At 35.1% G+C, this 13,152-nt stretch overlaps 1 protein-coding gene across 1 annotated transcript; it reads left to right on the forward strand.

Moving 5' to 3' along the window:
- The first annotated feature begins 8,518 nt into the window (after nt 1–8,518).
- LOC145067067 (uncharacterized) lies at nt 8,519–11,670 on the forward strand. The gene is made up of 3 exons (XM_079014283.1): nt 8,519–10,951; nt 11,049–11,497; nt 11,613–11,670. The coding sequence occupies exons 1-3, from the start codon at nt 8,519–8,521 to the stop codon at nt 11,668–11,670; spliced, it is 2,940 nt and encodes a 979-aa protein (XP_078870409.1).
- The last annotated feature ends 1,482 nt before the right edge of the window (nt 11,671–13,152 follow it).

A 13,152-nucleotide genomic window follows, 5' to 3' on the forward strand; every position in this document is an offset into this window, starting at 1 on the left:
AATCACTCTATTTCTATTTTAGATATAAACAAATTGAGATTTTCTATTAGGGATTCTGATCATCAAATTTTACGGAAATTTTTTTCGTTCCATGTTTTAGAGTCCCATGGAAATTTAACTTGAAGTTCAATATATAAAAAGAATCGCTTGATATAAATTTTGTGTTCTTTTTGCTCGTTAGTTTTCAGGATGAATTTGGGAATGGTTTCTGGTCAGTAGTCAACCAACTTCAGGAAAATTGATTATCATGTTCAGAACCGTCAAAGCTCCTCCCATGTGTGTTACCTGAAGGAGGTCAATGTTGTCCAAACACGGTGGCGATTGAGTTGAGTTACACACAACGGTGATAAATGACCCCTACAAAGAATCTGGTAACTCCACCTTATACTAGGCTTTTGTAATTGTAGGAGGTGGTGGTTAGATCAGAGGGCGACAACGATGGGGGTTGTTGGAGATGACAACAAGGAGACATTGATTTTTGAGAAGATTGATCACAAGAAAAGCAATTTCGAGTAGTTGATGATCTACAACGAGTATTTTGGTCTCAGAGTGTGTGAGAACGGTTGTTGACAGTGCAGAGGACATATTTGGTCATCAGAACAGCAAAATAAAGTTCTTACATCGTCGGAACATTTGGTGCCAGCGTTGCTACATGCAGTGGCGGCCAGGATACAAAGAATCATTGTGGTGCTCGTGTAAAGAACAATATACAGAGGAGTAAGATGTTGGTGATTTTAGTGTCACCATGTCATTTTGTGTAACTTGAATTAGCATGTGAGCTAAGGGGCTTCTTAATTTGTTTTCTAATATGTGTCCGGGTTGGTACGGAGTGCACGCATGTATAAGATCAAATTAGTAGCCGGTTCGATGACTAGTCGGGGGTCTGGGGGCAGCGCCCTTGGGTCCGGGGTTTCCAAAGGGGCAACGCCCCTTTGGTGGGGTCTAGGGGCAGCGCCCCTGGGGTCCCGCTAGTGTGATATTTCGATTCTTGAGGGTGATTATGGTAAAACTAACGAAACTTGTTAGTTTTGGTAACCCTAAATCCCCATTAAAATTTGGATTACCCTAACTTGCTTCAAAAGGAATCCATAGCGGCCCAACCCTAATGAAACCCTAATATCGTTTATTATATAAACGACTCTTCTTTTCAGAAAAATAGGACGATCTTAAGCTCTCGTTTTGATCATACTTTCAAAAACCCTCTAGCATATTGGCTTACGATTTCTTTGCCTAGAATCGTAAGTGTCCACTATGATTACCCTAGGATGAATTTCTTGTAACTCAGACATAGGGTAGAAATATCAGTTCGGAAAGTGATATTACGATCCAAGTTGGTATCCAGATCTCCACCATAAACCCTAAATTTCCCAACATTCAAACTGATATTTACTATTCTTGGAGATGGGTGACTCAAACCACTAAGTTTGCAAAGCTGGAGAAGTTCGAAGGTGTTGACTTCAGGAGCTGGAAGAAGAAGATGCACTTCATGCTGACTACTCTGAAAGCAGCATATGTGCTGACTACTCCAAGACCAGAGGAGCCAAAGGAAGGTGTTGTTGAGACTATTGAAGAGATAAGAAGAGACAGAAGTGGGACAACGATGACTACATCTGCAAACGTCACATTCTGAACGGTATGTATGATGCTTTATTTGATATCCATAGTGAAGCCTTGTGTGCCAAGGAGTTGTGGGATACCCTTGAGTTGAAGTATATCACCGAGGATGCTTCTAGCAAGAAGTTTCTGGTCAGTGACTTTAACAATTATAAGATGGATGACTCAAGGTCTGTTACTGAACAATTCAATGAACTCCTTGGCATATACGGTCGGTTTAAACTGCACCATATGAATATGTATGAGTCCATTGTTGTGTCAACCATCATTGACAAACTGCATCCATCCTGGAAAGACTTCAAACACAAGTTGAAAAATCAAAAGGAGGAACTGTCTTTGGTTCAACTTGCTAGTCACGTTCGTATTGAAGAATCTCTTCGTGCGAAGGAAAGTGACAAATCTGAAAAACCCAAAGGAAAAATTAAGCCTGGACAACCCTCGGTTCATATGGTTGAAAACAAACCAAGGAACCAGAACCACAAAGGACATGACATACGTAAGCAGGAACATGTCCCAAGCAACTCCAACAAAAAGAGAAAGGATCTGGTTTGTTGGAGGTGCAATCAGGCTGGGCATTGCAAGCATGACTGTCGTGTGAATTTGGGCAACAATGGTGCTGGAAACAGTGGAGTCAATGGGAAAGTGAACGGGTCTTCGGCCCAAGTTAAAGGAGGTCAGTTTTTGATTAACTTTGATAATTCTAATCAAAATTATGTTTGTTATGTTTTCATTTATCCCTAAATCATTCTATGTGCAGGATGATGATGTTGCTTGGTGGATCGACTCCGGAGCAAAGAACCATGTATGCAAGGATAAACGGATGTTTGAATAATTAACTCCTCTTGAAGATGGGTTGGTGCTGAAAATGGGAGACGATTCTTTTATTCCTATTTGTGGTTTAGGTGTCGTGTGTCTTGAATTTACGTCTGGAAATACAATTAAGTTATTTGATGTTTTGTTTGTTCCCAAGATTCACATGAATCTTGTTAGTTCTAGTTGTTTGAATTCTGCTGATTTTAAACAAGTTATTGAGTCGGATAAGTTTGTTTTGTCTAAGGGTGGAATGTTTACTGGCTTTGGATATTTAAATAATATAATGTTTCGTTTAAATCTTGTTGACAAATCATTACCTGTTCAAAATTTTGCATTTTTGTATCTTTTGTTTCTAATGTTGATAAATCTATGTTTTGGCATGTAAGATTAGGTTATGTCAACTTTAGAAGGATGCATGAGATGTCAAAAGATGGATTAATTCTAGCCTTTGATATGACATCTAATAAATGTAAAACATGCATGCTTACAAAAGTGACAAAACATCCCTTTCCTAGTGTCACTAGGAATCCAACTATTTTGGAACTTATACACAGTAACCTGTGTGATTTTCACTCCACTCCTTCTTTGGGAAATAAAAAGTATGTATTCACTTTTATTGATGACTACACTCATTTTTTCTATGTGTATTTGTTACATTCCAAGTATGAAGACTTAGATAAATTCAAAATATACAAAACCGAGGTGGAATTGCAGTTGGACATTCCGGTTAAATGTCTCAGCCTCTCAGGACTGATAGGGGAGGTGAATATATGGATCCCATATACTTCCAATCAGTAGGTATCATTCATGAGACCACGACACCTTACACATCCTAACAAAATGGTATTGTTGAACGTAAAAATCGAGTTTTAAAGGAAATGATAACTCGATGTTGTCTTACTCGAGATTGAGTGAAGGATTATGGGGAGAGGCCATGTTAACTGCCTGCAATTTATTAAATAGGGTTCCAAATAAAAGGAACAAAATAGTCCCATATGCACTTTGGTTCAAGAAAAATCTGAATCTAAGTTATTTTCGGGTTTGGGGATGTCGGGAAGTTGTAAAACTCACCGAGCCCAAAAAGAAGAATTTGGGAGAACGTGGAATTGGTTGTATATTCATTGGATATGCTGAACATTCTAAGGCATGTAGGTTTTATGTAATAGAACCTAATGATTCGGTTTCGGTTAACACTGTTATCGAATCACAAGATGCAATTTTTGATGAGATGCGGTTTTCATCAATTCAAAGACCTAAGGATCTGACTTTTGGTGCTCATAAAGAGCAAAATTCAGAAAGTCAAGATGGTGGTAATATGACATATCCATGATTTTTATAATATGATTTTATTATTCATAATTATTGTTTATTAGTTTTAAAACCACTTATTATTATTAATAAATGAAAGAAAATTTTTAAAAGACACTTATTATTATAATTAAAATGTTTAACATGTACTAAAATATAAAGTAATAAGATAGACAATTTGCATTTTAAAAGAGACATACATGGATACTATAAATAATATTGCATATCCACGATTTTTAATTAATTATTACTTTGAAGCAACATAAACATATAGACATATATATATATATATATATATATATATATATATATATATATATAATATTTAATTAAATATTATCTATATAACTTTCCATAACATATGATCGATAACATGAATTTACTCTAATTTACATTAAAGTTTCAACCACAATATACAATGATTGTCTTAAAAAAAATACTTAAACCATGAAAAATATAAAATAAAAATTAGTATATAACAAACTTACAAATTAAAAACTTTAAAATAATAACATGGCTCGAAAAATGGTTCAAAGCCCTCAAACCAACTCAAAACTTTTAAACTTATTTTCTTTGTAAATTGTGTATGTGATTTGTATTTGTATGTCTACTCAAATATAATGACATTTTTATAGTAGACTATCAATTAATTTCTTATTAAACATATTATATAAATTATAAAATCTTTTATGATGTATGATTAATTACTTTGAAGATGAAAATATATGAGGGTTTCAAATGCATGTGATGTTTGGATTTTTTGTGTGGGGGGTTTCAAATGAATGAGACAATAAGAAAAATATCTCATTTATAAATATAGTATGATAGTATGATATAATATGATATAGATATAGATATTTATTTTAATTTATTTTGATTAAGAGAAAATTAAAAAGGAACCAAGACCAAAAGAATACACGATCGTTGATACAAATTGTCCATTGACTTCCATGTTGACTTTAAAGTCATGCGAGGCATACAAAGAAACTACTTGGATCTCTTATGTATCATTTTCCTGTGAACAAATTCACGAGTTCTGTGTATCATTTCCAACTTAAATCTATTAGAATAATAATATATCTTTTCTAAATTCATACAAGTTTATGCATTTCAATATATAAAAATAATACTATAGTTTTTAAATAATGTGATTCAAGAGATTATTGCAAGTATTAGATTACGATATAGTTTTTTCATCCACATGAAAAGAAAAATAGCCTATGGCCAAAAAAAAATAGACAATTTTGTGGATACAAATCAAACGTCAACTTCCATGTATATTACGTTTGTCATTGGAAAAATAAATATAGATAAAGGCCAAATGCATATGGATACAAAATTCCCATTGACTTTCAAGTCTCCCGTCACAATGTTTGATTGATGTACTCATTAGTTTGTAACTTGTAACTTTAGTGTGATAAATTAAAATTATTGTTTTCATATTATAAAATAAGACAAATAAAATAACCAAATGAGACAAATAAACAAAGTGAATGTTGCATGTGATTTGGAGAGACTGATGTCTCAAACGTGAGGTCTACGTTGAACATCTTGGTTAAATATCTTGAACAATTTTTTAGAGTAAATTACAGAAATGGTCACTGCTATTTTTTAATCAACTACAGTGTTTTCAATTGTAACCCACCGCCGTTATGATTTGATTTGGTTTTGGTTAGGCTATGCTCCCTAACAAATATTAAATGATTAAATTGCCCCTAACATATTATTAATTTTTTTTCTAAATTATTCTTTTTATTTTTTATTTTAGGGTAAATTACAGAAATAGTACCTGTGGTTATACAATAATTTTGGATTGGGTCCTTGAAAGATTTTTATTGCTGATTTGATCTCTAGGGTTTTAATTATTTTGAATCAAGTCCCAAACATTAACATTGTTTATTTTCTTCCGTTAAATACTTTTAAATTACTATTTCATCCTTGATGTATTATTCACAAACCCATGTCTGCCCACCAGCCCTTTTAGATCTCTTGTCGTCGGTTTCTCACACCCATAACAAAAAACAAGGGTATTCATTTATTTGGAATTTTTGTTCATGAAATGCATATGGGTCTTTTGTTAATGGTTTGTATTAGAAAGTAACACAAAAAGAGTGACGCCGGAACCTTTTGAAGATTTATGGACTGCATGTAAGATGAATATTGATGGATTTGAAGGGTTCAAAAATGGTGGAACGGGAAGACGAAGTCTAGGTTCAAGAATGGTGGAACACGAAGACGAAGAGTAAGTGTAAGATGAATATTGATGGATTTCCTGGAGAAGATGAAGTTGTGGTCTTGTGGGTGGTTTCCCAGAGAAGAAGATGGTGAGGGGTGGGTTGGGTAGAGGAGTAATGGGGTTAATATTTGGTTTATAGAATCGATTTGAAGGTTGTCATGAATGTGCAGGTTTTTGAAAGGCTAATATGTAGGTCTGATGCTTGGCAATTGGTATCAATTTGCATATTTTATAAGGGATTGTGCTTTTCATATGGAATTGATTTGCAAGGTCCAATGCTTGGGATCGATTTGCCTTCATAGGGTGGATATGAAGATGTGAGGGAGAGGGAAGGCAGAGGTTGGGCCGGTCTTCTTTTATCAATTCCAAAAAAATTATAAATAATACAAAAATAAGTGAAGAATAGTAAGGCTATATAAGTAAATTCACATACTTTTAACATTTATAAACTAAACGGTGTTAATAATAGGTGACTTAGTTATAAACTAAATGGTGTTAATAATAGGTGACTTAATTCAAAATGACAAAATTGCAAAAATGGTCCATGTGGTATGCAAATTTTTGGGGTTTTAGTCCAAACAATAACTTTTTTGGTTTCGTAGTCCTTTTGGAGTGGTTTGTATGTGAAAATGGTCCCTCCAAAAATTGAAATGACTATAATACCCTTGGGGTATTTATTTTTCATTTTTCTTTCATTATTCTTAAAATTTAATATTTATTTATTTATTTTAACAATTAAAAAAATAAAAAAGGTCTCTCTCTCTCTCTCTCTCTCTCTCTCTCTCTCTCTCTCTCTCTCTCTCTCTCTCTCTCTCTCTCTCTCTCTCTCTCTCTCTCTCTCTCTCTCTCTCTCTCTCTCTCTCTCTCTCTCTCTCTCTCTCTCTCTGCAAATACAAACTCAAGAACACATATTCATATTCATGAACACACACTCAAGAACACATACATACTTCAACTACCGTCCGCCACTACCACCGTGTCCTTCACTTCCTTTTTCTGTAAATTGATTTTTCTGTTAACCTCCACCATTTCCTTCTTCTCCGCACACACGAAATCAAATCTGATGAATAATTTTCAGATGAACACCTTTAAGAAGAAAAAATCAGATTGAGTGCGTGGGTCTCCGATCTCCTCCTCGGATGACAAGCTCCTCCTGTTAAAGCAAGCCCTAACGCCGCCGCCGCCTGGTAGGTCTTCTCTTTTAGCGAAGACAAGCTCAAGGATATGATGATTTTCAGATCTGAGGACCTCGTTTTCAGATCCGAGTATCTCGTTTGCAGATCTGGTAGCGGTGACGAGCTTAAGGTTTTTTCTTCTCCGGTGGTGGTGGCAATGACGATGATGGAGTTGAAAATCTGGTTCGTCTTCTCCGGTATTTTTATGAAAATGGTGGCGATAATCAGAATCTTTGCCTGAGAAAGGGGGTAAGGGAGACCGAGATCAAGATCAAAGTTTCGGTAAGCTTGATAATTAGAATCTTTTCCTGATTGTCTTCACATCAAACTCACTCACACACACATACTTAAGTCGCAGGATTTGGTTGTATCCTATGAGTTTGAGAAATTTGGTTTTAATTGTTGATGCAGAATCGATTTTCCTGGTGGGTTCATCCCAATGACATGATTTTGAAGTGTATGAGCTAATCTATGTTGTATGAATCGAGTGTTTAAGAAGGGAGAAATCAGATTTATGATGCTAGGAATGATTATTTTCAAAAAAGAAATCAGATGCTTGTTGTTGATGGATATGATTCTAGACATCTTTTTAGTTTTTGGTTTGATTGTTTCTTGAAGACCGAAAGATAAAAGGGGTGAATACTTCTTGATTTTTAATTTCTTGTTTTGTGAAAAGGACGATGAGAGAGAGAGAGAGAGAGAGAGCCCTTTCATTTTTTAATTATTAAAATAAATAAATAATTATTAAAACTTTAAAAAAATGATTTTAGAAATAGAAAATAAATACCCAAGGGTATTAAAGTCATTTCAGTTTACCAAGGGACCAAATCCGCAACCAAACTAGCTCAAAAGGACCACGAAACCAAAAAAGTCGGGGTTTGGACTAAAACCCCCAAAAAAATGCATACCACAGGGACCATTTTTGCAATTTTGTCATTCAAAATGAATTGAAAACCTAGGAATGAAATCAGCACTAAAAATCTTTTAGGGACCTAATCCAAAATTTCATATAACCACAGGGACTATTTCTGTAATTTACCCTTTATTTTAAAGAGTTGGCCGGCCAAATTTTCAATTGAGTTGTGGATACAAATTCTCCATTGACTCAGTCTTCCAATATTGCAACAAGTTATTCTTCATTTATGTCTTTATAAATGTACACATTACTTGATCATAATAATCCATTCTTACATCATCACAACTCATCTTTCAGTTTAAACTTTCTTCCAAAATAAAATTGAGTTAGCATTCATAATGGAAAATCGGAGGGGTTTGGGGCTCTATCTCATTTTCGTATGTGTTGTCATCATGGCTCTATCTCATTTTCGTATGTGTTCTCAACTTCAAACACAGTATCCAAGATCCTTTTGAAATGTTGTCATCATGGGTTGGGAATGAGTGTTGCATGTGGGAAGGAATCCAGTGTGATGGTGTCACCGGAAATGTTCAACGCCTTAAACTTAATGCAGATTCCTACTACGACTTCTTTCCTCGTAATAAGGTGAGCTCTTCTTTGGCAGAGTTGAGGCATCTCAAATACCTCGACTTGAGTGGGAATGGTTTTTTTCTAGGAAGTCAGATCCCTGAGTTCATTGGATCCTTGAAACAGCTGACCTACCTCAATCTATTTGATGCTGGTTTTGAAGGTATTATTCCTCCTCAAATTGGAAATCTTTCTAATTTAAAGGTTCTTAATCTCGGTTCAAACTTTTTAAAGGCAGATGAAATGGCATTGATTTCTCGCCTTCCGTCGCTCGAGCTTCTCGACTTGAGTTCAGTGGATCTTAGTGGAGCACAAAACTGGGATCAAACTTTGCTTCACATGACTCCCTTGTTGAAAGAGTTAAGTTTGTCGAATTGTCGACTTTCCAATGTTGAACTTGGTGTTTTTCTAAATTTGAGTAGAATACTTCCCAACATCAAACACCTCGATCTTGGCTTCAATTCTTTCGAAGGTCCACTCCCCACCTTTTTTCAAAACATGACCTCCCTCACATTCCTCGATCTTTCTGGATTTAATCTTAGTTTGGCATGGAACTTTCCAGACCTACTAAGCATGATCCCTTCTCTATCAGAGCTGCATTTGTTTGATTGTGGGCTTGATAGGACGCATCTATCTTCCCCTCGTCTTAATTTCAGTAAACTTGATAACATCCAACACCTCGATCTTGGATTTAATCCACTTGGAGGCATATTTCTGTCCTTTCTGACAAACATGAGTTCCCTAAGAGTCCTTGACCTTTCAGATACCATGCTGAATTCATCCCTTCCTATTATGCCTAAACTTCTAGAGCTTCATCTTTCTTATAACAAGTTTAAGCAGATTGAGGATGTTGGAATCTGGAGACCGTGCCACCTGACACAATTGAGAGTGACAAATAATGAGTTTGGTATGGAAATGATTGACTCACCAAAAAACGCATCAGAATGCTCCCAGGATTCTTTGGCGAATTTAAGAGTTCTTGATCTATCATACAACAAACTGGCTGGTTCAATCCCTGAATCTGTGAGCAGATTAAGATTTTTAGAAGTGCTAGATCTATCTCAAAATCACTTGACTGGTCCTGTTCCAGAGTTCCCTGGTAACCTTACCAAACTTGACCTTTCTTCTAACCAATTGACTGGTTCAATTCCAACGTCCCTTGGAAAATTAGCAGCTTTAACAGATTTGAATCTAAGTTCTAATTTGTTAAATGGGTCTATTCCACTTTCAATAGGGAAACTTGCCAAACTCCGTTCTCTTGTTCTCTCCAACAATTCTTTAGAAGGAGTAGTTACCGAAGCCTATTTTGCCAACCTTTCCATGTTGAAGGACTTGGATACTTCTTCTAACAGTAAGTTGACATTCAATGTTTCACGTGGGTGGATACCTCCATTCCAATTAAAATCTCTTAATTTCAGTTCTTGCAATATCAGTAATGGATTCCCGCAGTGGCTTCGAAAACAACGGAAGCTTCAAATCTTAGTGTTGTCAAATACTACACTTTCAGGACCTCTGCCCACATGGTTGCGGAAGATGCCCATCATTCCTGTCTTAGACCTGTCTCACAACAAATTCAGCGGACCTCTGACAAACCTTCCCAATGGTGGATATGATAAAGTGTATACATATTCTCCTGAGCCCGCATTACTTCTGGAATATAACCTTTTCAATGGGTCGATTCCAAGGTCATTGTGCAGAAGAACATATTTAGTAGGACTTGATCTTTCCAAAAATATGTTAAGTGGGAAAATTCCCAACTGTTTGGGGAATCTGAAGTATTTGACTAACATGATATTAAGCTCAAATCGGCTCTCCGGTGTCATTCCAAGTTCAATAGCTCTTAATTCATCATTATTTTGGTTAAGTTTGAATGACAATAACTTTATTGGTGAACTTCCACGAGAATTGGCGAATCTACAACGTTTGCAAGTCTTAGATTTGGGTGATAATAAGTTCTCTGGAAATATACCAAAATGGATTGGAGAAAAACTTATAGATTTGGTAGTTTTGAGGTTAAACAACTTCACCGGTAGAATTCCTCGATCTCTGTGCAAAATTTCAACTCTTCAAATTTTGGATCTTGCATACAACAACTTAACAGGGACCATCCCCCGTTGTGTAGGAAAGTTGAATGGCATGGTTGTGGGTCACTTGATGAATGTGTATTATTCAGATATCGATGATGATAAGAATGTGATTCAGGGCATGAAAGGTGTTGATCTTGAATATACAACAATTTGGGGTATGGTTTATAACATGGATCTTTCAAGCAATAAGCTTGTGGGAGAAATACCGGTCGAGCTAACTGCGCTTTCTAAGTTGGTGGGTCTCAATTTGTCTAATAATCATCTCAGTGGGGAGATTCCACACAACATTGGAAACATGACAGTTATTTTCTCTTGATTTCTCAAAAAACGAGTTGAGTGGGAGGATCCCTTTAAGCATTGCAGCTTTAACTTTTTTGAGCCATTTGAATTTGTCATACAACAACTTGTCGGGTCAAATTCCAACAGGAAATCAACTGCAAACGCTTAATGATCCTTCAATATATGCTGGGAACAAACATCTATGTGGGCCTCCATTGCCAAACACTTGCTCAAATCATCAAGATCCAACAACAACAAGAAGCAAGAAGAAACACAAAGCAACTGATGAGTGGATGAAGGTATGGTTGTTTTACGGGGACATAATGAGTGGTTTTGTAACAGGGTTTTGGGGTGTAATTGGAGTTCTGTTGTTCAAGAAGCAGTGGAGACAGAAGCTTTTCATGTTTGCTGAGGTAATGGTAGACAAGATATATTGCAGTCATGGTAAGAGTTTCCAAAATCAGGAGAGGAAGAGAAGCTGCATAGATCCTCTGGAATGCAAGTAGGTCTCCAGTATATATTATCAATGATTGTTTTTCTTTTTAGAAATGCTATTGTGCTTATTATTATATAATAGTTTTTTGTATGACTTTTGTAATATATTTGGTGTTGTTTAGAGGTGGCAATTTACAAAATTTATATTGTATTGGGTATTTATACATGATCAAGTTGTAGATTAGACTACTATGGATTTGAGTTGTAGGATTTTTTTTTTTCTTTTTAATTCTGCTATCTTGCTGCTCTCGCCCCTGACATGCTATTGATCCATCAACTTTCATCCACATTGGTCCAGATAAGTAAGAACCAAGTAATCTACTCATTATTTATTTCTTCATTTGTAAATTTTCTAGTTTTTCTAGTGAAGAAGGATGTGTGGGTGAAAGGTGGAAATTTTTTGTTGGATTTGGTATTTATAAAAGATTAAGGTCTGCTTGTATGAATACGCAATGGTAGTGGTCTTGGTTGATTATTTGGTTCTACTGCTCTCATGAGTTTGCATGAAAGTTATGAGATTAGATGAAAGGTTAATCAGTATGTAAAATGTCATCCTTTTTTTGTTTGTATGTATCTAGCTCTTTTTCCTTATAAATTTTCCATCTATCTGTAATTTCTGATTTTTAACATCTTTGTAATATTTCACCTCTTGTTTTTGTCCTGCATGATTGATACGAATAGGTAGGAGTTTGTGCATGAACGATTCTTACGAAAGAAGAGGTAGATTTTATAATATTTAGTCAAATATATTTCCGCAAATATCCTTGTACTTTTCCTCTGAATTTAACCTGTTTGTGCAGTGAAAATAAACCCGAACATATTGCTTGAGTTTTTTTTTTCATCTCCTATATTTTTTTTGATTTGACTAAGATAGTTGTGTTATTACCATTTCATCGGGTGTTCAAGCCCTTGATGTGTATTTGAGCAATTTCTTGATGTTCCTTTTTAGTTTGTCAATGTGCATAGATTGGACATGACTCATGAGTCCATGTCAATGATATAATGAATATTTGATTGAAAACTTCTTTTAAGAGAATGGACATTTAGTTTGTCAATGTACACAGGCTTGGTATCCTTTTTGTTGACTTCTTTTAGATGTAAGTAATGAGTCATTGAAGCATGCATAGTCTTTTGTTTGATAAAGTTGTTGTTCATCTCTACTATCTTGCTTCCTTGTTTCTTTTGAACCATCTCATCATTTTACTCAATTTTCTCGTCACGTATGATGCATATTTATCATCTTTTGAGGCATGAAGTGAGTTACTTTTGAGTGCTAACCCTTTAACCGTCCTTCCTTGTAAACAGTTTCTGTTCAAAATTTTACAAAGACAATTGCTTCTTCAATAGTAGCAAATTTGAATTGTCCGGTAAAGATCTTAATGCTATGCTCACAACTAGTTTTCAAGAATTAATATCATGAAAAGTGTTGATCAAGAAAATGGAAGAAGTTGGCATATAGTTTAAACATGGACCTTTCAAGCAATAAACTTGTGGGAGAAATATTGCTTGAGCTAACTGTACTTTCTATGTTTATAATATAGCTTAAGATAACGTTTTATATTATCTTTTTATTAATTTATTATCGAGTGAACCAACCTATTTGTCAAAATTTGCATTTATACAAATAAAGAAATTTGTAGCTTTTTTTTTTCGTAAATGGAA

Source organism: Lactuca serriola, chromosome 8 (genome assembly GCF_051521515.1).
Source record: "Lactuca serriola cultivar US96UC23 chromosome 8, Lser_US96UC23_V15, whole genome shotgun sequence".
In the NCBI taxonomy this organism is placed as follows: Eukaryota; Viridiplantae; Streptophyta; class Magnoliopsida; order Asterales; family Asteraceae; genus Lactuca; species Lactuca serriola.

Excerpts from the sequence above, each read along its gene's own strand:
- LOC145067067 (XM_079014283.1), top strand. The coding sequence starts at position 8,519 with ATGTTGTCATCATGGGTTGGGAATGAGTGTTGCATGTGGGAAGGAATC. Across the intron at positions 10,952-11,048 it reads TAACTGCGCTTTCTAAGTTG|TTGAGTGGGAGGATCCCTTT; the intron begins GTGGGTCTCAAT and ends TCAAAAAACGAG. Across the intron at positions 11,498-11,612 it reads ATAGATCCTCTGGAATGCAA|AGGTGGCAATTTACAAAATT; the intron begins GTAGGTCTCCAG and ends GGTGTTGTTTAG.